This window comes from Acinonyx jubatus, chromosome A2 (assembly GCF_027475565.1).
Source record: "Acinonyx jubatus isolate Ajub_Pintada_27869175 chromosome A2, VMU_Ajub_asm_v1.0, whole genome shotgun sequence".
Lineage (NCBI taxonomy): Eukaryota > Metazoa > Chordata > Mammalia > Carnivora > Felidae > Acinonyx > Acinonyx jubatus.
The window spans coordinates 159,814,197-159,841,648 of NC_069383.1; the positions used below are offsets into that span (position 1 = coordinate 159,814,197).

The 27,452-nt window shown below is 56.7% G+C and overlaps 2 protein-coding genes across 2 annotated transcripts; both read right to left on the reverse strand.

Moving 5' to 3' along the window:
* Positions 1-765: 765 nt before the first annotated feature.
* CTXN1 (cortexin 1) lies at positions 766-2,372 on the reverse strand. Its single transcript, XM_027050267.2, has 2 exons — positions 2,183-2,372; positions 766-1,818 (listed from the first exon to the last, which is right to left on the reverse strand). The coding sequence occupies exon 2, from the start codon at positions 1,796-1,798 to the stop codon at positions 1,550-1,552; it is 249 nt and encodes an 82-aa protein (XP_026906068.1). The 5' UTR covers positions 1,799-1,818; positions 2,183-2,372; the 3' UTR covers positions 766-1,549.
* Positions 2,373-2,912: 540 nt separating this feature from the next.
* TIMM44 (translocase of inner mitochondrial membrane 44) lies at positions 2,913-17,230 on the reverse strand. Its single transcript, XM_027050102.2, has 13 exons — positions 17,075-17,230; positions 14,801-14,902; positions 12,198-12,368; positions 11,152-11,232; positions 10,217-10,366; positions 9,318-9,457; positions 8,920-9,005; positions 8,180-8,272; positions 7,967-8,091; positions 6,592-6,642; positions 4,513-4,602; positions 3,805-3,915; positions 2,913-3,474 (listed from the first exon to the last, which is right to left on the reverse strand). The coding sequence occupies exons 1-13, from the start codon at positions 17,117-17,119 to the stop codon at positions 3,355-3,357; spliced, it is 1,365 nt and encodes a 454-aa protein (XP_026905903.1). The 5' UTR covers positions 17,120-17,230; the 3' UTR covers positions 2,913-3,354.
* Between the last annotated feature and the right edge of the window lie 10,222 nt (positions 17,231-27,452).

Sequence of the window (27,452 nt, forward strand, 5' to 3'; positions counted from 1 at the left end):
GTCCCCCTTCATCCGGGGGCCTGAGGGTGTAGATTCAGGGGCAGGTTGGGGAAAGGAACTGCAGGGGAACCAAGCATCCTCCTACAGCACTGCCTCCCCCCGCCTCCCCCCCCCACCAAGCCTAACTCGTCTTCTGGGAGCTGGTAAATTTTGTTCGCAGAGCCCGTGCATTGACACAGCCTTCCTTTTATAGAAGCGCTCGCTTCTCCCCACACACATTGCACACGGCTCCCCCGGGGCACAAACACATCTCCCAGGCGCGTGTGGAGCAGAGCCAGCCCACTCCATGCCGCCAGTCCCACAGTTTCCAGTGTGCACGTGTTCATGGTGGGCAGGAGGCACCAGGCTCAGAGGTGTTTCAGGCTGCAGATGTGGTCAGTGCCAGATCATGCCACCTCTTGGGGACACCCTCCAGCTCCCCACTCCAGCGAAGTCCATGCATTCCCCAGCCCCCAGTCCCCTCAAGTCAAGGGAAAGAAGGGGGATGGGTCTTGGCTATGCATGGAGCTGGCGGGATCCAGGTTGCACATCAGTCGCCCCCAGAATGCGGCCTGGGTGTCTCGGCAGCATGGGGCTCACGGACAGCAGGTGGAAATCAGGCCTGGGTTCAAATTCCAGCCACTTAGTACAGGCTAGTCACTTAGGCTGCCTGGACCTTTGTCCCTTTGCCTGTAGAACAGGGATGCTAACAGGCCTCACTCTGGGTCCTGAAGAAGGAACAGGCCATGCCAGGACGCTCTAACTCACACGCTGCTTGGCATGTAGTAAGCGCTCAATAATAGCTTTTATTTTCACCAGTGGCTCGGGGGCTGGGAGGAGGGAGAAGGCGTGGGTGAGGCCAGGCGGGGATGGGAGCAGGGATCGGGGGAAATGGCAGGAGGGCCAGTGCAGGGCGGAGGTGGTGACTGGGGGAAGGGCGCTGACCTGTACTGGGGCCGGGGCTGGAGCGGAAGGGAACCTGCCCGCACTCTCCTCCCACCGCAGGCGTCACGCATCCTGGACACAACAGCCATTGTTGCTCTCCAGTCTCGGTCTCCGGGGGCAGGCCACGCAGGGCATATTGCTATGCAGCGTCCACCCCGTGGGCCCAGAAGAGCCTGTCCCGCAGGAGCAGCTCAACACTTAAGGGTGGGGGGCGAGGCGACGGGTCGGGGTTGGGGGAGTGAGGATGGCCAGACCACAGGGGAGGGAGGGGGACACGGGGGTCCCCCGCATCCAGGAATGGACACGATAGTCATGCTCGGCGGCGGCAGGACAGTAGCAGAGCCACCAATACGCCTTGGGGTGGGGGAGAGGTCCTCTTCCCCGTCGGGGAGCCAGTAGGGGACCAGCCGGGCCGGTGAGTCACGGAGCGAGGACGGGGCGGGATAAAGGCACGAAGTGGGGCTCCGGCCAGGCCGGGAGGAAAGATGGGAGGGGTCTGAGGGGGAGGAGCCGGACTTCTAACGCCCTGCCCCCTCGGGCTAGGATCTGGGGTGGGATCCTGAGCGCCATCCCGGCCAGGCGGCGCCCCCGTCGGGTCGGCCCTCGGCGAGAAACCCCGCTCGGCTCAGACCAGCGCGTAGTCGAACTGCCCACGCTCGAGCGCCTCCTTGTGGTCGGTCCAGGACGAGGCGGGCATGCGGCTGTAGGGGTCGAGCAGGATGCGCACGCAGCGCACCATCAGCAGCACCAGCACCACGAGCAGGCAGAGTACGAAGGCGAACACTGTGCGCTGCTCCGCGTCCAGGCCCGCGCCCACCGGGGGCCCCGTCGACGGCGGCAGCGGCTCGGGGGACAGCGTCCACGTCGCGCTCATGGCTCACATCGCCGCGCGCCCTGCGGAGGAGGGGCCCGCCCGGGGCGCGGGGATGAGGCTGCGCCTTCCCTTCCCCGCGCCGCCCCCTCCTGCCGCGGCCCCCTGACCTTGCCGGGATCCAGCCCCCGCCCGGGCCTCCGTCCCCCCGGCTACGCCCAAGCCCGGGCCGCAGGCACGCCACCACAGGCACTCAGGGACCCAACTCCGGCCATGCTCGCAGGTGGGGGTGCTGACAGTGGGGAGAGGGAGCCCGGGCCCTGCCGGCCCGCGTACAACAGGTGCGAACGCACAGCCCGGGCGGCGCGGCGAAACCCTGTCCCCCGCCCCGCTCCCTTTGTTCCCGGCGTCCCGGGGACCCCTCCCCCACCACCCCCCGCCCCTCACCCTGGCCTCGACCGGGACGGGAACCGAGCGTCCGGCGGCTGCGCTCTCTTCCGGGACCCGCGCCGGCTCTGCTCTCGGCCTCTCTCCCGCGGAGGCAGCGGCGGCGGCGGCCCCGGCTCAGCCCACCCCACCCGCCCCTGGAGCGCCCGAGACCGAGGCAGGCGAGCCGCGCGCTAGCCGGGCCGCCGCGGCTGTTCCCATGGCGACGGGGGGCGGGGCCGCCGCGGGGGGCGGAGGCTGCGCAGGGAGCGGCGCGCGGGCTCGCGACCCCGCCCCGGCCTCCGGGAGAAGAGAGCTCCCGCCCCGCAGGCGCCTGGGAGACCCTGGGCGTGGGGCGCATCAGCACCCAGGACCTCGCCCACCCCACCCCGACAAGCACCCCAGGCAGCCCCAGCGCGACTCCGGCACCTGTCTATGCGACAGACCCCTCAAGCAGACGACCTGTTAGGGGAATCCCAATGCCTCCCGAATCACTCATACTGACGCTCAAGCCCCTCCAGTTGTAGGGAGCCCAACCTTCCGAGATCCCAGCCAGGCCTCGGAAAAGCTCCCTAGCTCTTGTGGAGGACCCCCGACCCAGGGAGGGCAGGATCCTGAGCAGGCAAGGTCTAGGGCTGCAGTTCCTTCAGTGACCTTGACCGCCTCCTGTGACCACCCGGCCAGCTCCCACCACCCATCCTCGGTCCCAGCTGCCCCCTACCCCAGTGACAAACACCTCAGACCACCCGAGTTGCTGTCCTGCACTTTGGCGTTTTATTATTATTTCCAAATCTCAGGCATATATACAGGATAATAAGGGCACTGTTAAAAAACGGAGCCAAAATGGCCGGGCTGAAGCGGCTCGTATGCTACTCTGAGCAGCAGGTCCTAGACCTGCCCCCTGGATCGTCCCTGGGCCAGGGGGGTGGCCTCTCGGCACCATCTGGCCGGTGCACCATATTGACCCCGGCTGCTGGCGGAGGGGCGTGGGAGCAGTGCAGGAGCCCCCCGGATGGGGAGCCGCCCCCCCTCATCCACCCGCCTGTCCCCATCCAGCTGGTTTTGTAGCGGCCCTGGTAGAGATCCGACAGTCCCGTCTTCCCCAGAGGTCTAGTTGTGACAGGCAGACACCAGTCCTGTGTGACCACCGCGCGCTAATCCAGCCCAGAAGCCTCTGCTCGTGGCCACCAAGCTCAGAGGACCTGCTCCGTGCTGGACGCTGAGATGTCCAGGAGCCGCCAGGCCGCGTAGGGGTTGAGCTCGTCCTGGTCTCGACAGAGCGCCCACACGTACAGCATGCGCAGCACCTTGTCCTGCAGAAGCAGGGACGATGAGGGCCGCGACAAGGGACTGTGGGGAGGGTCAGGGCAGAACACAAAGGGGACGCCAGGAGGGACCAGGGAGCAGAGCTGGGAGTCAGCCTGGGTCCAGAGTCGACAACTCAGGCCTCTGCACAGCCAGATGAGTGAGTCACCCTCCAACCCCCACCAGCACCCACAGGGCCCCAGGCTTCTCAAGACACTGCCCTGCTGTTGCTGCACAGTCACAAAACCTCCTGGCTCTGTCGGCGCGAGGTGGCTGGAGGTGGCCATCAGCCAGTCTCGCACCGGCCACCCGCGAGGCCCGATCCCTCCTGGACTCACCGGGTCGCCCTCCACCACCTCGCCTTTGGGGTTCTTGATCACCATCACCAGCTGGGCCTGGAAGGTGATGATCAGCACAGGCCCCTGCTCCATCATCTTGCCCATGGCCAGCTGCAGGGGGAGCGACAAGGTGGGCGGGCCTCAGAGAGTGGCCTTGCCCCTCCCCTGACAGTCGCCTCACGGCTGGTGCCGACCCTTGCTTCCCAGGAGGCAGTCCCAGCCACCCCACTTGTCCTACTCGTCGGGCCAGGCCCCAGGAGGACCTGTGGGGGGTTCCTGCGGGACCCCTCCCAATGTGAGCCAGAGTCTGAACTAACAGTCCACGCAGCCTCCCTGGACCCTGGTGGCTTCTTGTTCCCCAGAGGGGGCTGGGTGGGCGTGTAAGGCCTCACAGAGGGACCCCTGCACACGGGCAGGGGTAACCAGCACCGGCACTCGTCCGGCTCTCCACAGGGGCAAAGCTCTCGCCCTGCCCAGTGAAGGCAGAGGGACAGCACTGCCTCCGGGGGCCCCGAGGTCTGGGCGGCAACAGCACCCCCTGCGTCCGCCGCCTGCCCAAGAACTCTCCCACCACAGGCTTATGGGAACGCTCTGCTGAAAGGGACCCTGAGGCCATTTCACCCCAGTCCCTGTCTGTCCGTGCCGCAGCTCCCCCAGGGACGGGCGCCCCTCTGACTAGCACCCCCGACGCCAAGAAGAGCCGCTCACGTCGATGTTGTCGATGTCCAGAATGCGGGAGTGGAACTGCAGGCCCAGCGCCTTGGCCTGCTGGATCGGGTGCGCCAGCTGGCTGTAGGTCTGCGAAGAGAAGCCGGACACATCCCTGCGGCTGGACCCGCGCGCGCAAGCCCCACCACGGTGCTGCGGTGCACCTGCTGGCGAACCCCAGGGGCTGCACTGTCCTGGGAAACTCTCCCCGCAGACAGGCTCACCGCCCTATCCCGTGCTTTCTGCACCCGCACCTTCCAGAAACGGCTGCTATCGCCTGCGTGTGCTTTGCCAGGAGCAGCAGATGCCAGGAGCACAGGTCCAAGCAGGGAGGCCAGTGCCGCCCATTTGCTGGCCCGAATCACACCCCCCTTGTTATAAAGACAGCGCTGCACCGAGACGCCCAAATGAAAGTGGTATTAATCAGTAAAGTAGGTAATTTTCCTGCAACAGGATCTGAAATACACGCCCAGAGGGAAGTTGAGGCCTCTCTGGCTGATCTTGGACTTCCCCGTATTCACCGCACTCAGAACCTTGGCCTGGAATCAAACGCGTTTTCTAGGATTCGCCCTAACCCACAGCCGCTCTGAAATGAGCTCCCTCGGTCGGCCTCCTCCTCACTGACCAGCCCCGATGGGAGGCCGCTGGCCACAGGCAGCCTGTTTTTCCCGCGGGGCGGTGACGCCCCAATGACACCTCCACCCCCCTTGAGCCTACTCCCAGGCCCAGGACCCAGGTGACACCTGGTACCTTTTCACTGGAGGCTTCTCTGGACTCAGCAGCTATGGTGGAAGACATTCCAATAACACTTACTTTTTATGGAAATAACTGATCTACCAAGAAAAAAAATGGTGCCAACCCTATTTCCTGTGTGGTTCTTAAAAATGGCATCTAAGAAACACCTCTGGGGGCGCCTGGGTGACTCAGTCGGTTGAGCATTCAACTTCGGCTCAGGTCACGATCTCACAGTTCGTGGGTTCGAGCCCCGCGTCGGGCTCCGTGCTGACAGCTCTGAGCCTGGAGCCTGCTTCGGATTCTGTGTCTCCCTCTCTCTCTCTGCTCCTCCCCCACTCACGCTCTGTCTCTCTCGAAGAGAAACAAACATTTAAATAAATAAATACACACACACACAACACACACATACATACACACATACACCTCTGTGAAAGCACCTGCAATTTCAGGAGCATTTCCAGGGGCCCCAGCAGCTCTTTGGCAAAGATAATCAACCACAGCCTAATGGTCCCAAAGCATTAAAAAAAAAAAAAAAAAAAACACACGCTCCTAAATGCCTGCTGGATTAGTCACCATGCAGGGGAGTATTAAAAAAAAAAAAAAAAAAAAATCTGACATCTTCTCCTCTGCTTTCTCCAAGTTGTTTGTGAGCTGGAAGCAGAATAGATCAGCCAAAAAGGCTCTGGATTGCTCAATACAAATAAGCTAGAAAAAACCCCATGAAGACACAGGTCAGGGAGTGAGCAGGGTGAGTCGAGGTGGCCGACAGAGTCCTGCAGGGCTGGGGAGGCTGCCAGGACCGGGGCGGACAGGGTGTGCTCCTGGGGACAGCCGACCTGGGTGCACGGCCTGGCACCATGGGGCCCCGGGACCCTGAGCACTGACTCTGGGGAGCAGTCAGGCCTCATCAGGACACACGGCTCCTCCCCATGCGGGAAATCTTATCACCGTCTGTTTTGATCTGTGTTTCGGGAACTCAAAGTGAGAACAGCTATAACGAGTCTGGCCAGCGCTTTGTGCATCCGGGAGCGCTGCGTCTGTGTTCACACTGTACCCTCATGACGCCTGTGACATGGCCCAGGGACGGGAGGTGGTGTGGGCCCGCAGGCTGCTTGCCGGCCAGCGCCCACAGCCACCACGTGAGACCCCTGAGCGCTGAGGGAAGGTCACACACACCCCAAGCTATTCCCGGTCCCTTTCCGCCCGGCCCCGGACCCCTGGGTGCCCCCACAACCAGGACACCGGGCCCTGTCATACCCTTCCTGGCTCTGCCCAAACAGACCTCCAAACTGATTCTTTTTAGGCCTAAATATAAAAAGTAGAAAGAAAAAGAGAAGGACTCACAGCTTCATAGCACCAGTCTTTGAGAATCTCAAGCTCTCCAGAAATCATGGCCTAAAAAGGGAAAAACAAACAAACAAAAAATAAGTTCAAGACGAATAGGGGGCTATCTAGGCTGGAGACCCTACCCTATAGGCTCCAGCTGGGGAGCAGGGGGCCTCGGGTCAGGCTGCAGCCAACAGATACCCGTCCCCAGGCCCTTGGGACCAAGGGCCTGCATGTGTGACCCCCGGCAGCCCAGGGTGGCCCCAAGGGCCTCGGGTCAGGTGGAGGAAGGTGGCAGCATGCTGGGCTCAGCGGGGCTGGGAAGCTGAGCCAAGGAGGCCAGGAGCTGCATTCCACCTCCACCGGGGCTGGAGCTTTGCACAGCCAGAGGTCAGGACAGGGGCAGAGGAGGGGTCCTGGGGTGGCCTCCCAAGGTGCCACAGGGGATGCCTCTGCAGGAACCTGGAGGCGGGGCTGACCTGCTGAAGGTCAGAGAGGAGCCCAGGGCCAGAGGGAAAAAGAAAACTAGGGGCAGGCCGGGAGCTGAGACGTCGTCTCTAGAAGAATCCACCTGGGCTGGGGCTGCTGTGTTAAGGGAGCGCCCCCTCTCTACCTCCTCCCGGCCCTGCCCGAAGTGGGGCAGGGAATGTGGGGAATTAGAGAGGAGGGGACCACAGGGAGACCAGTAGGATAGAGGAGACAGGGGGGTGGGGGCTGGAATCTACCTTCGGGGCGGGGGGGGGGGGTGGCGGGTGCGGAGCCTTTCTGTGATCTCATCAGGCCCTTCCAAAGGCCTGGCAGAGGCCCAGGTTCCGGCCACATCCCAGGGGCTGGAGAAACAGACGTGGCTGGCTGGAGGCAGTCAACCTTGCACAGGGGCCCTGTGCAGTGTGTGCAGGGGCAGGACCCTGAGCGAGCCACCCCCTCCTCATTTATGAACCAGAAGGAGGGGCCAGAAAATAGGATTCAGGATTCCCACAGAGAGGGGACCTGGCCCCTGGGAGACAGAGCCACGGCCCTGGGCAGCCGCTCACTGTAGGCTCGAGGGAACTGCTTCAAGCAGATCATGAGGGAAACCAGACAGGAGGCTCCAGGCCAGCTGTCAGGAAGACGGAAGTGGCTGCCGGACCTCGTGAAAGGGAACTCCGTCCCTGGGAGCAGACACACCCCACAGGGAAGAAATCGGCCACCATCACGGAGCCCAGCAGGGCCCACAGGTGACTCTGGGTGCCTTCTCAGAGGTGCATGACTAACGAGGGCCAGGCGTGGGGGCGCGGGGGCGCCAGGCCTCTGACGGCCGGAGATCTCTGCCCCTGGTGGCAGTTCCCAGGGTAACCTGGCAGGCGGGACAGCGGGGACCTGCTGGGTGGGGGCCCCAGGGTGCAGCACCCACCTCCAGGACGTTGGGGATGATGTCGCTCTCACACTGCTGCAGGAACCGCTCCTTGTCGAAGGCAGGGTCAACTCGCAGGATCTCCGTGAGCACCTCTGACATCTCCGTCTTCGAGAACAGGCCCCCTGGAGGCAGCCACGGCAGGAGTGGGCCAGGGCCCGGGACCGTCCCTGCGGCCAGCCCAGGCGGGAAGGACGGTCCGGGCCCACTCACCCAGCAGGTCTGTGACCTTGTCTGTCAGCGCGCGGGACGCCCGGATGAGGACGTTGTCGCTCTCGTCATACTTCACCTTCATCTCGAAGAACCCTGCCGGGACATGGGCTGAGGTCAGGGGTCGCCTCCAGAAAGAAAGACACCCTTACTCTACGACTTCCGGGGGCTCCTTGCAGCCCCTGCAAGACCCACTCCCTGCGCAGACCTGGGCAGCGTGGGGCGGAGCCAGCTTTCTCGGGGGTGGGCTGAGGGGCGGGGCTCTCCCTACCAAGGAAACCGGCCTCTAGTGACCGTCACAGGACAAGGGACAAGGGTGTGTGGCGTGGCGGTGCTCTGGCTGGCACCTGGGAGGCCCACCAGCGCCTCCTGTCCTGCCCTGTGAGGGAGCCTCTCACGGTGGCACCCACAGCCCAGCCACCGGAGAGGCAGGTCGGCCTGGCCGCCCTCCTGCCAGCGGCAGCTCCGCGACCGCGAGGACGGTGACTCAGCCCCTGGGAGAGGGCCCCTGCCCGCCAGCTGGAGATGTACCGGGCTGCCCTCGAGAGCAGGGCTGCCTGGCGGCCTGGGCTCTGCTGCTCACTGGCTGGGTGATCCTGGGGAGTGGCTGCTCCTCTCTGACCCCGGTCTCCTCCTCTGTAAAGCGGGGGGTCTGGCTTGTGCCCAGTGCGCGGGGAGCACTCAGTAAGCGTCTGCTGTCACGGCGACGCTGTCGGCCGAGTGTCCGAGACGTGAACACTCACGATTAAATACCACGTTGTTGTCCCTGAAGTCTCTCCACTGCTGGTACCACTTGGAGTCCTTGTGCAGCACGACCCCCAGGGCCTCCCTGGGGAGATGGGGCAGCGGTGAGCAGTGGCGACGGGCCCCTGTGTGCCGGCCCAGGCACCCAGCCCTCCTGTCCCTGCGGGCAGTGCCCCCGTCCCCCTGGGCAGCCCGCCCTCCTCTCTCAGCCTCCTGCCTTCTCTCCCCCCTTCCCACCACCCACCATCTCCCCCACGTTCACACGGGAGCAGGGACTCTTGAGCAGAACAGACACTCGAGAACGAACTGACTTGGGCAGGAACGTTCCAGGGGCGCTCAAACACAAACAGTGTGTGTGTGGAAGGGGGACACAGGCCCTGGCCAGTCTGCTACCTACTCGTTGGGCTCAAACACCTTCTCTTCCTTGAGCTTCTCTCCTGCAAACTCCTTCCTCTTCCTGAGGCGCTCTGGCCTCCGATAGGGCCCGGTCTGCCCCAGCACGCTGTCGTCGATCTCCTTCTTCACGGACTCTACCCCCTGGGGGAAAGCAGCCAGCCCCAGGGTGGGCGCTCAGGACCTTCCTGACACTGCGGACCACCGCCGGAGGCCTGTGCGCGTTTGTGCCCCAAGTCAGGACAGTGTCCGCGGAGAACTCCAACCCAGGGCCCCAGCTTCCCCCGGTCTCGAGGTCATGTGGCTCTGAGCACCCTGCCTGACTTCCCTGCGTGGACCACAGGGCTGTTTCAGATGGACCCCGTTTTTCTCTGGCCGCCCCCCTCATTTCCCCCAACCTTGCTGCAGCGACCCTGGCCGTGTTGAGCTGGCTGTGCACGCCTCCCCACTGGAGGGGCTGCCCCTCCACCCGTGTATGTTCCCCCTGTATGTTCCCTTGTCACATGTCGCTCAGGAACCACTCATCCCCATCTGGGTCCCCCAGACACCTCAGGAGCAGGAATTTGGACTTTCTATCCAGTGGCCCCTGTGGGTAGCAAGAGAGCCCAGCATGTGGGAAGATTCAACAGTCATTTCAGAATGAATCAGGACCTCAGGTCGCCTTGAGTACAACAGGTCCCGGGCTTACGGACACAAGCTAAGGGTGTTAGTGGCTGAGAGGCTCTCCGTGCATTAACCTGCTGCTTCCTAGGGGCTGTGACTTGTCCAAGGCCACCCAGCAGGGAGCGGAGCACCATCCTGGTGCCTCAAGCGGGCCCTCCCTCTCCAGGGCTGAGATCGGCAGTGAGAACTCCGGATCCCGGACTCAGAGCAGGCCAGGCCGTGAGCCCCAGCCCGACCCACCTGGGAGATGGCTCTGAAGGCGGCGGTCCGGCCCAGCTTCTCCCCGCCTTTGGACACCGACTCGGCCGACTGTTTGGCAGTCTTGGCAGCTTCCTCCACACTCTCCTTGATCTTCCGGCCAAGGTCACTTTTACCGACTTCATCAAGACTCTACTGAGACACAGGGATGGGGGTGTCAGCACAGAACCCCCCCCCCCCAAGCTAAGACCAGTCTAGTCCTTCAAAGGTCGGGAACAGACACTCTGAACTCATCTGACCTATGGGGCCCGGACACTCGGGTGCGCCGTGTACAAGGTCTGCAGGGCTGAACCCCTGGGCTCCGGGCTGGACGCCAGGTCAACTGGGCTCTCCCCGGAATGGGCACGAGTGGCCGCTTAGGGATAAAAGGTTCGAGGAGCCTGTGCCTAATGCTGGACTGACCTGGAACCCTCGCAGGCGGCTCAGAACAGTGCAGAGCCCTGTCCCTCTCTCCTGCTCAGAACAAAGCAAAACAGGCAACAAAAAGGAAGCCCTCGGGCCCCCCCACGCTGCCCCATCTCCCCTCACCTGGGGCCAAGCAGTGCTTCCCTGTTTTGGGCAGGACGAGACAAGTCATTGGCCCTTCTGTCTTTGCTGGTGGCACGAAAGCGTGAAAGCTTCTACTGCCAGCGGTGAGCCACAGGGCACGTGGGCTAGCCTGACTTCGCCCTCCTTCCTGGGCGAGGGGCGGGGGGGGGAGGGGGGGGTGGGCTGTGCATCCTAACTCCGGAAGCCACCTGGCCAGGCTGGCTCTTCCCTGGCTCGCCACCCACGCCTATTCATCCGCTGTGCCAAGTCACGCCCTGCCCAGGCGCCAGCTCTGCCCGCAGCTTCCAGCACAGCTCTCCTCCCAGAGGCGACGAACAGATGGCCTGGCAGCCGCGGGCAACAGAGCGTGGGGGCCCGGAGACCATTACCTCCTTCACTGTGCCTGTGATCTCCCCCAGCTTCTTCTTTATCACCTCGCTCGTCCGCACGGTTTCGGATTCAATGCTTTTCTACGGTAAGGAGATTGTTTCTCTTGGTTACAACACAGCCGTTGTCTTACAGGAAGCATTTTCTGAGCGGCGCCCTGTCCCCCCACCGCCTGCCCGACCACCCCAGCCCCCTCCCCACCCCAGGGCCCCTCACTGCCCGACAGCCTTGCTTTCGGGAGCAGTTGAGGGCTGACGGATGGAGACCCCTGAGGCCCAGCCCTGGTTCTAGTCTCTCGCCAGGTGCAGGGGTGATCTTGCCCCCCGCCCCGGTTCATCCACATTATCCTGCCTCGCTCTGCACCCCTGCAGCTGCCAGCCGCTGCTGGATCTCCCACAGCCACAGTCCCACCCGACTCGGCTTGCTCTGCCCCCAAACCACCCCTTAGCCCACTCCTCTTCCTTACTGGAAAGAAAGGGTCATCATCCATCAGGTCGAATCCCCCACAGGCCCTCTGAGTGAACAGGCCTCACCCACAGCCTGGGACGTGGCCAAGAGAACAAAAACCCAAGGGACCCGGAGCAGGCACCCGTTGGCAAGATGGGGTGGCTGTCCCCACCTCGCAGAGCCCTGATGCAGCAGCTGCTGAGCCTACTCCCCGCGGTGGGCGCCTGGCAGCTGCTTCAGTAAGAGACCAGGCGGTAATTAATAATCACACCAGCACCATGACCCGCTTTCTACCTGCTTCACTCAAGGGGCCACAACCAGCTCTCAGGAGCAGCGCATCTTAAACCTACAGCTCAAGGGGTCACCCGGGGAGCCCGTGCAGACGCACTCCGATCCAGCAGGTCGGGGAGGGCTCCGCGACCCCGCATCTCTCACAAGCTTCCAGAAGAAGCTGGCGCCGCTGGTGTGCAGAGAACCCCGCTCCGTCTCACCGCAGAAACGAGGGGCTGGCGACTCACTCCTGTCCGCTCGCCCCTGTGGTCAGTGAGTGACGTCACTTCCCCCACTGTGTCATCTCTGTGCGGGAAGCAAAGGGACTCACGTATTTCCTTCTGGCCTCCTGGAGCGCGTCAGACTCTTCTAGCTTGCGGGCCTCATCTCGGAACTTTTTTATACTTTCTTTCATTTCTTTGTTTTTGGCTAATTCTTGCTTGATATTATCTAGCAAGCCAGAGAGAAAGCCTTTCCTGTTTCCAGAAGAATAGGATTTGGACTGGAAAGAATGTAAAAGAAACAAAGGATTTTTACTTTCTCCTCTGTGCTGATACGGGTTTCACAATGAACAGCTACCTCCATTATGAGCCAAGAAAGTCAAGTTAAGAAAGCATCAGGTGATAAACTGTGGGATGTCCAGTTTCTTTATTATCCAGTAATAAAAAGAAACCAGTTAGCAAGCTACGAAAAGATGTTGCGAGGGGTGCCTGGGTGGCTCAGTCGGTTAAGCATCTGAGTTTGGTTCAGGTCATGATGTCAGAGTTTGTGAGTTCGAGCCCCGCATCAGGCTCTGTGCTGACAGCTTGGGGCCTGCTTCGGACTCTGTTTCTCCCTCTCTCTCTGCCCCTCCCCCTCCCCAGCTCACGCTCTCTCTCTCTGTCAAAAATAAACATTAAAAACAAAATTAAAAAAAAAAAAAAGATGTTGTGGCCTTACACAATTTGTCAATGACATCTCAATTTAAAAAAGACACAGGAGGGGGCACTTGGGTGGCTCAGTCAGTTGAGTGTCTGACTCTTGATTTCGGCTCAGGTCAGGGTCTCACAGTTTGTGAGTTCAAGCCCAATATCGGGCACCATGACAGTGAGGAGCCTACTTGGGATTCTCTCTCTCCTTCTCTCTCTGTTTCTACCCTGATTGTGCTCTCTCTCTAAAAATAAATAAACTTAAAAAAAAAAAAAAAAGACACAGAGGAACCTTAAATTCATATTACTGAGTGAGAGAAGCTGGTCTGAAGAGACTCCAGGCGGCATGATCCCCACTCTAGGACATTCTGGAAAAGGTGAAACCATGGATAGTAAAAGGATCAGTGGTTGTCAGGGGCTGGGTAGGCTGGTGGGGGAGATGAATGGGCGGAGCAAAGAGAAGTTTCTGGGCAGTAAGACTACTCTGTCCAAACCCAAGGAATGAGCACCCAGCATGAACCCTAAGGCAAACTATGGGCCTCAGTTAATAACGATGTATCAATACTGGCTCATCAGTTGTAACAAAGGTGCTATACTAAAGCAAGAGGCCGCACCATGGGGAAAATCCAGGCCCAGGTGGGAGGAGGGGCCGCCAGGAGGTTGATGGAAACTCTCAGTACTTCCTGCTCAATTTTTCTGTACATGTAAAAGTGCTCAGAAGGATAAAGTCTATTAAAAACAAAACAAAGTGCCAGGCTCCTTCTCCAACAGAGGGAACCCTGGGTGAGAAACGGGCGGTTTGGAATCCTCATGGACATTCAAACATGCTCACCCAAGGCGAAGGGCAACACCCAAAGGAGCCCCTGTCCCAGGAATGGAGTGGAAAGGACTCTATAGCCCCTTATCTGGAAGAAGCTGAGATACGGCCCTACTCCCTGGGCTTCTGGGGCCGGGATAACTTTGGGGTCACTCTCAAGTCCCACATTGGAAGTCACATGTCACCCCAGGGCTTGGCACAAACCTCCGTCGTCAACCCACAGGATCACTGTCACCCAGAGCCTAAGCTCAGGGGTGCCCCTCGTAGGAAAACCCAACACACCCAGAAAGCCGGGGCCTAGGGAGGCCAGAAGAAAGGCCACGGTCCTTCTGCAGACACAAGAGCCAGAGTCGTACACTGCCCAAGACACAGGCTTCAGTTCAGGGTCGCACTGAGCCAGGTTAGGATCGCTGCTTCCCCACCACGTTGAGAGCGGGCTCCGAAAAGAGAATGCTTGAAGAACCACGCGAATGGTGTGCCCAGCCAGCCTTTCTCTGGGGGAGGTCTAGGTTCTGAGACTGTCTGGGACTGCGCCACCTGGCAGCTGCCCCACCTCCCGCTCCACGGCCGGCCGGCCGCACACACGGAGGTGGTGGCTCAGAGGAAAGGCCACAGGGCATGTGCCACGCCCACAAAAGCTCAAGGACAGGACCGGGGAGACCAGGCCTGTGAGAGACTCAGCGGGAAGGGAAGGGTGTGGGCTGCCCCAGTGTGTGCACTTGGGGAAGTATACTGGTCTGGGGCTTTCCTCCCTGTGGTGGTAACACACCGCCAGAAAGAAGCACAGTTGAAAAGGAATGACGCGGAGGAGAAAAGCTCTAGAAAATGCTGTCTGTGAGGAACAACAGAGACAGGAAACTGAGCCCCCAAGGTGAGGTGACTCCACTCAAATGCCTGGAGGGATGTCACCCAGAAAAGGGAAGAGCCACAGGGAAATGGATTTCAGCTGAGTACAGGGATGCCTTTCCAGCCCTGAGAGCTGACACATCATCTACTTTGTCAGGCAGGAGCTCCACCCCTGGTAATGCCAGGTGCTGCCCGAGAGCCCGAGAGGACCAGCACGCTGGGTTCTGTGACCCCACAGGTCTTGGATGGGGAACGCCAATCAGCTGCCCTTGCCAGTGTGGGCAACGTCCTGCAGCTCTGTCTCCTGCCAACCAGGTCTCATCTTTCAGACTCCTCTCTGTCTGCTGGCATCCCGTCACTCACCAGAGGCAGCTCTCGGCCGGGCCGGCGTATCTGATAGGCACCATTGTGCAGTAGCATTAGGTTGTGGCCGGACAGGAACTGGACTCCATTGCTGAGGCATCTCTAGTTAGGGAAGAAAAGAGAAAGAGGCATTCAGATAAGGTAACTAGGAAGTGAGTAAGCCCCACTAAAAAGTAGGGGTCGCCCAAGTCTCATTTGCCGATTTTTTTTAATGTTTATTTTTGAGAGAGAGAGGTGAGGAGGGGGGAGGGAGGGAGAGACAGAGCGCTAGCAGGGGAGGAGCAGAGAGAGAGGGAGACACAGAATCCGAAGCAGGCTCCAGGCTCTGAGTTGTCAGCACAGAGCCCGATGCGGGGCTCGAACCCACAAACCGTGAGATCATGACCTGGGCCGAAGCCAGATGCTTAACCGACTGAGCCACCCAGGTGCCCCATCATTTGCCGATTTTCACTGCAGGCCTGCTGCATGCTAGACACTCCACCATCTTGCTAAATTCTGAGAAGCCAATGGAATCTCGTGGAAAGGAAGACACTGGATCTGCACCTCCAGGGTCCATCCCTACTTTCCTGCCTCTGAACCTGGGGGAAACCAGATGAGTCTCAGGAGATACCAACCTATGGTGGAAGAAGGCTAAACGTGCCTTCGTCTGATTTCGTCTCATTAGCCTGAAATGGGCCCCCAAGCGCCTCGATGCTGGCCGTGAGCAGTCTTCTCTCACAAGCCTAGCCCGTTGCTGCCAGCCTTGGAAGACCAGAGACCTGGGCTCTCAGAGGTAAAACACAGATAACTTGTTCTAGGCACAACCCTGGAAGAAACCTAGCATGTCCTGTGCAAGAGGGCACACCTGGGCCAAGACACTACTAACATCACGTGAAAGGCATTTCTTCTACCAAATGAAGGACTTAAGCTCCATAAGAGAAGGGCCAGTGCACGTCCTGCTCAACATTGCACCGTAGCACCCAGCACCGAGCCAGGCACATTGATGTCAATGACCATAGAACCACTCTTCCATTTCCATATTCCCTGGCCCTTTCCTCTCCCGTTCCATGCCTCCTATCTCCAGGAACTCTAAGCAACAGCCCAAACTCATGCAAAGGCTAGCATCTCCTACAGCTACTCAAGAGTAATTCCTGGGGTACCTGGCTGGCTCAGTGGGAACAGCATTTGACTCCTGATCTCAGGGTTGTGAGTTTGAGATGCCCACGATTGGGGTAGAGACTACTTAATAAACTTAAATATATATATATTAAAAAAGAGAGTAACCCCCGAGAGCTGAAATCATTTGTTCTTCTCTATATGCCTACACCCATTGATCCTGGAACCACTGACTTCAGCAACAGTCTAAGATAGCAGTGAACGGCTGTCTAACTTGGAAAAGAAATCCCATATTAAGCCCCAACCCGAGGCTGGTTCCCAACCGGTTTTGTGCCCAGATCCGAACATGTGTACATTCAATCTCAAACCCTGACTTAAAACACAAGTAGCCAAGAAAAAAAAAAAATCAGCCTGGAGTCAACGACAGCTTCTTCCTCCCCACACTAGGATCCCTATGAGATACTTTCCTTCACCCAGAGCCTAGCACTGCAGTCAGTTTGACCTGGGCTTTGGACCAGGTCAGCTTACCACGAGCTGAGGCTGTGGGCAGGTTGCTTAACCTCTCTGAGTCCCAGTTTCCCAACCTGTGAAACAGCAACAAGCAGCAGCAGTACATGAAGTACATGTAATCCACGAAGCTTGTAGTACATGAAATACTACTGTTTTCTGAGTGCACCATACACGCCTTAACTCCCACCACCCCTATGAGTTCAAGCTCTAAGCCAGGACGAGAACCATCTCCCGCACTTTCACACGGAGGACGAGGGGGAGCGATGCAGGAAATGGTCTCGGTAGAGAACCTGGCACATAAAGGCGAGCCGTGACTGTCAACGGTATTTTGCCTTCTCCCGGCTGTTTCTCCACCGGGCGCCCGGGCCACCGTGCACTCCCCGGTGCACGTGGAGTCTGATCAGGAAGTGAGGGGCGATTCGCCGTCCGCCGGGCTCAGCGCATGGCCGCCTCGGACCCGGCACGCTTAGCTCCTCAACCACAAGCTTCGCTCCGGGACCCCGGCCCTGGCCTCGACCGACCCAACGACCCAACCCAAGCCTTCAGCCGAGCCCAAGAAAGGGCCGAGGGGGCCTAAGGCCTGAGGAGAAAAAGACCCTGGAGGTCGCGGGCTGGGAGCTCCCTAGGCCCGCCCCCTACTCCCCACCCTGACCCCGTACGTCTCCTTACCTGCGGGCAGCGGCACCAACCTCCCCGCAGCGCCGCCGCCGCCATGTTGCTGGATCCCGTGTGACCTTCTGGTGACGCGGCCTGATGGCGTCATCCGCCGCGTCTATGTAGCGCGGCGTGGGTCTGGGAAAAGCCGGCCTTGGGGGCGGGGTTTCGGGGAGGTAACGGCCTCTGATTAGACAGGGTTCCCTTGGAGGCGGGGCCTTGGAGAGTGGTCTGGCATAGGGGCGGGAGTTAATGAGCTAGAGATTCCTAGAGAGCTAGGCCTCTGATAGGGCAGGATTTGGGAAGGCGGGGCATGTTGCTTGACGTCACCCGGAGGCGGGCACTTTTTTGAGGTAGAGACCTAGGGTTGGTTAAGGCTGCGAAGGGGCGGATCCTGAGGACGTGATTTCTGTCCCGTGCGGAGAAGTGATCTCCCAGTCAGGTCGTGCAAGGTTCCGTTGTCCGGAAGGACGAGTAGGGCGACTGACTACAGGGACAGGCTCAATTGGATTCTGACTGATTGACCCGCGGACCAGCCCAGTAGTGACTGACCCTCGCTCTCACTTACAGTGACCTACAGTGACCGACCGACGGGCAAGTGAGTTGCTCCAAGAGCGAGAGCAAAGGAGCCCACTTTGTACAGCACTTTGAGAAAGCGCCCATTGGTTTTAGTCCAGAACAGGAAGATGACGACCAGGCTGGGTGGAGGCCACTCCCCATGGATTTCGCATAAATTGACACATCTTGCCCTAAAGATTAGGCCTTTGTCTTTTTAGCACTTAGATACTATTTTCCATTTGGAGAATGCCGCCACCAAGTGGCGGTACCTTAGCATGGCCATGCAATCTGAGTCTAGGAGGGATGGGGAGCTGGTACCTTGGGGGGAGTTCATGTATTGAAGCCTTTTGAGTTACTAAGCTGTGATAAGGTCTGTGGGACTTGAAAGGGAGGCAACTTAACACTTCCTAGCTTCAGGGCAGGACAGATCCTCTGTCTCTCAGGAGCTCCACCTCGAGGTGGGAGTAAGGGACGAGGGCTTCCACTGTGGCTTTGTTTGAAATGTCTTTACTCCAAGAAGAGCAAACTAGTTACGTGGTTGGGATACATAGGTTGTTGCTGAGAAGACCTGGGCTTCTTCGTTGTCGTTGAAGCCATGGAATTGGACAAGGGCACCCGGGAGTGTGTCAAACGGGCATATCAAAGGCCAAAAGTGGAGGAAAAAGAACCCTTCAAGTAGACTGGGCAGGACTGGGCAGCAGGTAGGAAAGGCACCTGGAGGGCCTCGGAGAAGGCAGGTGGAGTACGCAGTGTTGAATGCTGCACGGAACTCACGCAAGGCAGGCCAGGCCCGACATGTATCCGTTGTCCTTGGCAGTTTGCAATATGGAGGTCCCCGGTGAGACCAGCAAGAGGGTTTTGGTGGAATGGTGGCTGTGGAAGCCAGATGTCAGTGGGTTGAGATTTTTTTTACAGCGGTGTGCTGGAGCCAGCTTGTTCTGGCTAGCGAGAGCTAACAGTCAAATTTTTAGGAATTTGGGAGCTAGTTGTTAAAAACAGCCATTATTTAAAAGTTAATTATAGGGGCACCTGGGTGGCTCAGTCGGTTGAGCGTCTGGCTTCGGCTCAGGTCATGATCTCACGGTTCGTGGGTTCAAGCCCCTCATCGGGCTCTGTGCCGACAGCTCAGAGCCTGGAGCCTGCTTCGGGTCTGTCTCCCTCTCTCTCTGTCCCTCCCCCCACTCGTGCTCTGTCTCCCTCTCTCTCAAAAATAATTAAACAGCAAACAAATAATAGAATACAAGTTAATTGTATAAACTTCTGACCAAGTGGATTATATTTAGACAAAGGTAATAAATACTCCAACCCCAACACCTCCTTTTCTTTTTAAGTTTATTATTTATTTTGGGACAGAAAGAAAGAGAGAACCGGGTGGGGCAGAGAGAGAGGGAGAGAGAATCCCAAGCAGGCTCCGAACTGTCAGCACAGAGCCCGTCTCGGGGCTTGAACCCAAGAACCGTGAGATCATGACCTGAGCTGAAATCAAGACCCAGATGCTTAACCGACAGAGCCACCCAGGTGTCCCAAAACTCATAATTATTTTTCCACATGTTGCTTCGCCATGCTACCGAGAGTATTTACATGTATCACATCTGTGTGCTGGAAATACTGTTACATGTGCTGCTACCAATTCAGCGTTCAGCGACACCACATGAGTAGCCGTGAAATCAGCCGGGGTGGGAATATTTACACCACAGGAATTGGCAAACACTACCAATCAGGTGCCTTTGGTTTTGTTTGGAAGACCAGTAATTAAACATTTAGCCAGCACACAGAGAGAGCGAGTGTGGGCACCTCGGAGGAGTCTTTGCTGTGTGTAGAAGGAAAAATGATGGCAGGTAGGGGAACATATGGGGAGGAAGGAGGGTGCTTTGTTGGTTCTTCCACCTTGTCCTTTTGAAAAATTTAAAAGCTACCAAAAAGTTGCAAGAATGGTATGATGAACATTCACGTACGCTTCACCTAGATTCTTTTTTTGGGGGGGGGGGTATTTATTTATTTTTGAGAGAGAGAAACAGTGCGAGCAGCGGAAGGGCAGAGAGAGAGAGAGGGAGACACAGAATCTGAAGCAGGCTCCAGGCTCTGAGCTGTCAGCACAGAGCCCAATGCCAGGCTCCCACTCTTGATCTCGGCTCAGGTCAGGATCTCGCGGTTTGCGGGTTCGAGCCCTGCATCGGGCTCTGTGCTGACTGTGCAGAGCCTGCCTCGGATTCTCTCTCTCTCTCCCTCTTCCTCTCTCTCTGTCTCAAAAATAAATAAAAATTTTAAAATATGAGGTTTCAGACAAGTATGTATGGTGTGCTCTCACAGTGTCTGTGGGCCCGGCGTCTTGGTGTGACCCAGCTGGTCCTGTGGTTCAGGGTGTCTCACAAGTTTGCAGTCAAGGTATGAGGCGGGTCTGTAATCTTCTCAGGGCCCAACAGTGGGGGTTGGGAGGGGGGTTCTGCTCCAGGATCATTCCTACGGCTGTTGGCAGGATTCAGTCCCTTGACCGCTGTCGGACCAGGAGCCTCCACTTCTCCCTGACTATAGGCTGGTAGCCCTCTTCGGTGTTTTACCCATGTGAGTATGTGCCAGCCTCCAACACGGCAGCTGACCTCCATCCAAGGGTGTAAGAGAGGGCCAGCGGGGCAGAAGTGACAGTCTTTTGTAACCTAATCTCAGATGTGACATCCCATCACACGTACCGTATTCTGTTACTTAAAAGGGACTCTGTAGGTCCTGTCCACACTCCAGGGGAGAGGGTCAGGCAGGAGCCTGAACAGAGGAGATGGGAACCGGGGGAGCCGATGTAGAGCCCCTCCCCCCTTGATAAGTGTTAGAGTGATTTGATTATAAGCCCTGGGGAGGGCAAGACTCAGGGCTCAAGGGTAACGCCCCCTTCGTTTATATAGTTGTGCCGTTACAGAACCTGGGACCTAGGCAGTGTCTCCTTCTTGTGCTTAGAGATTTCCTTCTTGGCCTACGTGTGTTATCATTCTTTGTTACTGTTCCTCGAAAACCCCTGTGATTAATCATGTTGTCAGCATCTACTCTGGATAGGATGCCATATGATGAAAAGGGCCCTTCACCTCTGGGTTTTCCTCTCCAAACCCACCACCCTCGTCCACCTGTGAGAAGAGCATCAGGCAGGTCCCAACTGATGGAGATTCTCTGAAATTCCTGACCAGTTCCCCTCAGGACTGTCAAGGTCATCACAAACAAGGAAAGTCTGAGAAGGTGTCCCAGCCAAGAGGAGACTAAGGAAATGAGACTAAGTGACCATGTGTGACCCTGGATGGCCCCTGGGACCCAAAAGGACATCAGGGAAAATTTGAAAGAATCTGGTATGGGCTTAAGTTGATTAAAATGCATCAATATTCGTTCATTAATTGTAACAAGTGTCCCATATCTTCATTCTAAGATATGAGGACTAGGGGAAAGATTGTAGGGTGTATGAGACTGTATCATCTTTGCAATTTTTCTGTAAATCTAAAGCTTCTAAAAGGGAAGTTTTTTTTTTAATTTGTTTTTTACATTTATTCATTTATTTTTGAGAGACCGAGAGAGACAGAGCACAAGCGGGGGATGGGCAGAGAGAGAAGGAGACACAGAATCCGAAGCAGGCTCCAGGCTCTGAGCCGTCAGGACAGAGTCCGACGTGGGGCCGGAACTGACAAACCACAAGATCATGACCTGAGCCGAAGTTGGAGACTCAGCTGACTGAGCCACGCGGGCGCCCCAAGGGAAGATTATTTTTTTTAAAAACCGACTTACTATTTGTAATGTATAAACCCGGGTATATGAATTATTCCATTAATTATAACATTCACATTCTCTAGGTCATTACTTTTTGTGAATAAGTGTGTACCTTTAATATATTCATCTTCCGAATACCATATTTTCAATATAGGCATTATTGTAAAAAACAATGACCCTTGTTTTAAAAAATTAACATATAGGTTAAGTCAGTTAAGCGTCTGACTTGGGCTCAGGTCATGATCTCGCGGTTCATGAGTTCGAGCCCTGCGTCAGGCTCTCTGCTGACAGTGCAGAGCCCGCCTCATATCCTCTGTCTCCCTGTCTCTCTGACCCTCCCTTGCTCGTGCGCGCTCTCTCTAGCATAAATAAACATTTGAAGAAAATAAGTGAATAAAAAAATACAAATTAAAAATTAACATATAACTTAGAGCAGTTTTAGGTTCACAGCAAAATTGAGTGGAAAGGAAAGGAAGTCCCCATACCCTCTGTCGTCCCCACCGTCAACGTGGCACCAGAGGGGCACTTTTGTTACGGTCCGTGAACCCGCGCTGACACCTCATTACCATCCAGAGTCCATACTCTATTTAAAAACATTTTTTAGGGGCGCCTGGGTGGCTCAGTCGGTTGAGCGTCCAACTTCGGCTCAGGTCACGATCTCACAGTCCGTGAGTTCGAACCCCGCGTCGGGCTCTGTGCTGACAGCTCAGGGCCTGGAGCCTGCTTCGGATTCTGTGTCTCCCTCTCTCTCTGCCCCTCCCCTATTCATGCTCTGTCTCTCTCTGTCTCAAAAATAAATAAACGTTAAAAAAAATTAAAAAAAAACATTTTTTAATGTTTATTTAGAATGAGAGAAAATGAATAAGCGGGGAGGGGCAGAGAGGGAGAGAGAGAATCCCAAGCAGGCTCCACACTGTCTGCGTGGAGCCCTATGCAGGGCTCGAACTCACGAACCGTGAGATCGTGACCTGAGCCGAAATCAAGAGTCAGATGCTTAACCGACTGAGCCACCCAGGCGCCCCCAGAGTCAATGGTTTACGTTGGGGTTCACTCTATGGCTTTGGACAGATGGATAATGAATGTATCCATCATTGTGGTGACATACAGTGTATTTCACTGCTGTAAAAAATCCCCTGTGCTCCGTCTGTTCATCTCTCCCTCCTCCCCACCCCTGGCAGCCACGGATCCTTTTACTTACTGTCTGTGTGCTTTTGCCTTTCCCAGAGTGTCATCGAGTTGGAATCATACCGTGTGTAGCCTTTTCAGACTGGCTTCTCTCGCTTAGCGACATGCATTTGAGGTTCCTCTGTGTCTTTTCACAGCTGGAGAGCTCCTCCCTTTTTAGCGCTGAATAACATTCCCTCGTCTGGATGTCCCATGGTTTATCCATTCACCCACCGAAGGACGTCTGGGTTGCTTCCAAGTCTGTGGGATTATGAATAAAGCTGCCATGAGCACCTGTGTGCAGGTTGTGTGTGCTTGTTAGCTTTTCACTCCATGTGGGTAATAGCACAACAGTGTGACTGTTGGGTAGATTATTTCTATTCTTAAACCCTCAATTTGCCATAGTTGATTAAGTTCTCACTGCAGTTACGTTTCTGCCAGTTTATTCTATATTTTTTCTTTCTTTTTTTTAAGAGAGAGAGAGAGTGCGCAAGTGGGGGAAAGGGGGCAGAGGAGAGACAGAATCTCAAGCAGGCTGCACCCTCAGCGCAGAGCCCGATAGGGGGCTTGATCCTACAACCATCAGATCGTGACCTGAGCCAAAATCAAGAGTCGGACGCTCAACCAACTGAGCCACCCGGGCTACCTTATTCTATTTCTAACATTTTTTTGTTTTGGTATTATATTTTATTAAAAAATTTTTTTTATGTTTATTTTTGAGAGAGAGACAGAGAGAGACAGAATGCGAGCAGGAGAGGGGCAGAGAGAGTCAGAATGCGAGCAGGAGAGGGGCAGAGAGAGAGGGAGACAGAATCCGAAGCAGGCTCCAGGCTCCAAGCCATCAGCACAGAGCCCGACGCGGGGCTCGAGCTCACGGACCGTGGCGAGATCATGACCTGAACCGAAGTGGGACGCTTAACCGAGGGAGCCACTTGGGTACCCTTTGGTATTATATTTTATGAAGCATACAGTTTTAATAATGCCATGCCTCCAACTTATCGTCATGTTTATCATAATCAGGCTCCTTGTCTTTTTGGTCTACCTGGTGTTTTTTCTAGATCAATAGTCCTGGCCAAACCGTCTTCACTAACAATGAGAGCTGTGATTTATTAAGCTCTTCTAGGCCAGGCAGTGTGCCAAGAGCTTCACAAGGCTGGTTTAGTTAAGCCCTCTTTAGCTGAGAAGAACCTGATGAGGGACTCTGGCATCTAACCAAGCGGCCAGGGCTCGTGGGCAGAACAGGACAGTCCGCTGGCTTCGCGGAGGCTGGATGGGGACAAGACAAGCCTACTGCTTGGAGCCTAGCGCCCCTCCTGCTTCCCTTCTCCCAACACCCCCCTCAGTGTCTGTTGTGGGCCGGATGTCATCCTCCCCCCAACTTCCTATGTCGACATTCTGACCCCAGCACCTCAGGATGTGACCCTTAGGAGCTGTAAGGCCTTTAATGTGATCATCGAGTTAGAATGCGGTCATCAGGGCAGATCCTAACCCAGTATGACTGGGGTCCTTAAAAGCAGAGGAGGTGGGGACACAGGCGCGCGCAGAAGTTATGGCCACGGGAGGACACAGGTGAGACGGTGGCCGTCCACAAGCCAAGGAGAGAGGCCTCGGAAGCCCCCAGGGCTGCCGACAGCTCCATCTCAGGCTCCCAGCCTCCAGAGCGGTGAGAAATACGCGTCCCGTGTGTCGGCCGCCCTTGGCAAAGCACAGCTACCCCGCGTCCTCTCTTGGGCTCGGAGCCCCTGCCCACGCCCAGCTGCTGCTGCCCACAGGCCTCTGCGTTCTGTCTGCCTCCTGTCTGGCTTCCTTCCCGCTCCCGCTCCCTCTCCGACCGGCTGGCTCGCTCCTTCTCGAGGTGTAATAATAGCCACTGGCACGGGTGGCTCGCCTCCTCTGTTCCAGACAGCCGGCCCAGCCCCGGGAAGCGCTATCTTCCTTAGCACCCCCCACCCCCACCCCCGGGGCGGATGCTATCATGAGCTCTCGGCTTGCAGAGGGGAAGGAAGTGGCCCACAGCCACTGGCAGCGTCAGAGAGAACGTGGCTGGCCCGGTTAGGGCGCGGGCTGTCGTCCCAGGTCATGGCGCAGACTCCTGGCCAGTGGGCAGGGTGATGTGCCAGCGAGAGCTGCGCATATAGCAGACGCTGGCTTCTCCTTAAGATCTCTGAAGTTGGCCTCATTTCCCCCATTTTCTAAGGCAAGGAAGCAAAGGCCCCCAGAAGTCGAGCCGCTTGAGTGCTGCAATGGGGGGACGGCTGCGGTATTTGCGAGAAGTGACAAAGCAGCTAGGTTCTCGCAGGCTTGCCGCAGGCGGGGACGACAGGGCAGGGAGTAAGGACAGGGATGCTTCAGGGCGAGGGAACGGCCGTGCAAATGTCAGGGGTGCAGAGGGCATGGAGGGTGTCATCCAGTCAGTTCTGCTTTGCAGAAAGATCCCTCTGGCTGCAGTGAGGAGGCCACTGAGGCCGTCAGGAGAGACCACAGAGTCCCAAACCAGGCGACCCAGCAGGCGGGACTGCTGAGAAGCCAGGGGACAGGCTGGACAGGGCGTGGTGACTGTGGAATGGCAAAACCTGCCTGTTGGGGGATAAGGCGGGCAGCGCAATCCATTCCTAACCGCCTCGCTGTCTGTGCTCCCTGCGCTCCAAGACTATAGAGCAGGGCCCTTTGCTGCAGGTGACAGGGCCTTTGCTGTGCCGGGCCCACGGCGGGTGGACAGTCTGGAAAGGTTTCCAACTTCTGCGGTGGTCCTTTGTTCCACGCTCGTTGGGACCGTGCTGCGGGGCCCTCCTCCTGGTCAGTGGGACACTCTCTCTCTTTGGAAGCTGATCTCTCTTCTGGAAATTTATTTGCAGTCATCAGCGTCCACGTGAGTTATGGGTAGAATGGTCAGTAGGCAGCAGGCGCACAGCCTGTGAGGCAATCAGGCCTTTCGAAGAACCGGGCCTGACCCGTTAGCACAACGGACTTAGCTATTAAATGCCTAGGACCACAATACTTTGGGGGCCCTTGCAAATGCTTCAGTTTCTTTTAAAATTAGAAGGAAAGGGGTGCCTAGGTGGCTCAGTTGGTTAGGTGTCCGACTGTTGATTTCGGCTCAGATCATGATCTCGCGGCTTGTGAGATCAAGCTCCCAGTCGGGGTCTGTGCTGACAGCACGGAGCCTGCTTGGGATTCTCCGTCTCCCTCTCTCTCTGCCCCTCCCCCACTTATGCTGTCTCTCTCTCCCCCAAAATAAATAAAGAAAAAATTTTTTTAAAAAGAAGGGAAAATCCCCATAATCTAGTCTTTATATTATATTCACCTTTATGCTCCAACTCAGGTGTAACATTAAAAAAACAATTTTTTTTAAGTTTTGTATTTATTTTAAGAGAGAGTATGAACAGGGGAGGGACAGAGGGAGGGACACAGAGAGAATCCCAAGCAGGCTCCACACTGTCAGTGCAGAGCCGGATGTGGGGCTCGAACTCACGAGCCATGAGATCATGACCTGAGCCGAAATCAGGAGTCAGATGCTTAACCGACTGAGCCACCCAGGCGCCCCAAATTTAACTTTTAATATATAGATATATTTTTTCCCTTTATGGATGAGCAGACCCATGAAGGCCAAAGCACCCGGGGCCCCCAAAAGTCACAATGGGGCATGCTTTTAGCATATTTGGGGAGCCTTATCATCCTAGGGTCGGTCTTTGTAGTCCTGGGTAGTATTATCAACCCCCCTTCTGTTACCATGACCCAGAAAGGGACAGAGTGTCTACCAACAGACGCAGGATAAACCCGATGTGGTATGTCCATACAATGGAATAGTATTCAGCCTCAAAAAGAGCTGAAGTTTTGACACCTGCCACAGCATGGATGGGCCTGAGAACACTTGCTAAGCGAAGCATCGCACGGGGTTTCTGAAATCCACAGAGCTCCGAAAGGCAGACAGCCGTTCCCCTCTCCACATCCGGGCGGGCTTCAAACACAGACCTGATGGCCTCACCGCCCCTCCCCACCCCAACCCCCCGGGCTTGAAATACCTTATGATACAGATGGAGAGATTTGCTCCAATGTGCAGAGTGTTTCGGGGGGGTCCACACAGGCAGCTCGAGGAAGGAGAAAGCCGGATGGCTAGGAAACTGGAGAGAGGAGGAGGTTCATTTGATCATCTTTGGGCCTTGCATGCTTTGAGCCATGAACATTACCTACTGAAAACGAACCTGGGGGAGGGGGCATTAGTGTTTGATAGAGACAGAGTCTCAGTTTGGGAAGATGAAAGTTCTGGAGACAGATGGTAGGGATGTTTGCACAACACTGAGAGTATATGTATTGCCACTGAGCTATGCACTCACAAATGTTTAAAATGGTGGTACCTGGCTGGCTCAGTGGGTGGAACATGTGACTCTTGATCTCAGGGTCATGAGTTCAAGCCCCACATTGGATGTAGAGTGTACTTAATTAAAAAAAAAATTTTTTTTATGTTTACTTATTTTTTTTTAAATTTTGTTTAACGTTTATTTATTTTTGAGACAGAGAGAGACAGAGCATGAATGGGGGAGGGTCAGAGAGAGGGAGACACAGAATCTGAAACAGGCTCCAGGCTCTGAGCTGTTAGCACAGAGCCCGACGCGGGGCTTGAACTCACGGACCGTGAGATCATGACCTGAGCCGAAGTCGGCCGCCTAACCGACTGAGCCACCCAGGCGCCCCAATGTTTACTTATTTTTGAGAGAGAGAGAGAGACACAGAGCATGAGCAGAGGAGGGGCAGAGAGAGAGGGAGACACAGAATCTGAAGCAGGCTCCAGGCTCTGAGCTGTCAGCACAGAACCCCACACGGGGCTTGAACCCACAAACTGCGAGATCACGACCTGAGCCGAAGTCGGACACTTAACTGACTAAACGAGGCGACCCTAAGATAAAATCTTTAATAAAATAAAATAAAATAAAAT

Excerpts from the sequence above, each read along its gene's own strand:
- CTXN1 (XM_027050267.2), bottom strand. The coding sequence starts at position 1,798 with ATGAGCGCGACGTGGACGCTGTCCCCCGAGCCGCTGCCGCCGTCGACG.
- TIMM44 (XM_027050102.2), bottom strand. The coding sequence starts at position 17,119 with ATGGCGGCGGCGGCGCTGCGGGGAGGTTGGTGCCGCTGCCCGCAG. Across the intron at positions 6,643-7,966 it reads TCATCCCCAACGTCCTGGAG|GCCATGATTTCTGGAGAGCT; the intron begins GTGGGTGCTGCA and ends TTCCCTTTTTAG. Across the intron at positions 4,603-6,591 it reads AAGACTGGTGCTATGAAGCT|ACCTACAGCCAGCTGGCGCA; the intron begins GTGAGTCCTTCT and ends TTCTCTTCGCAG.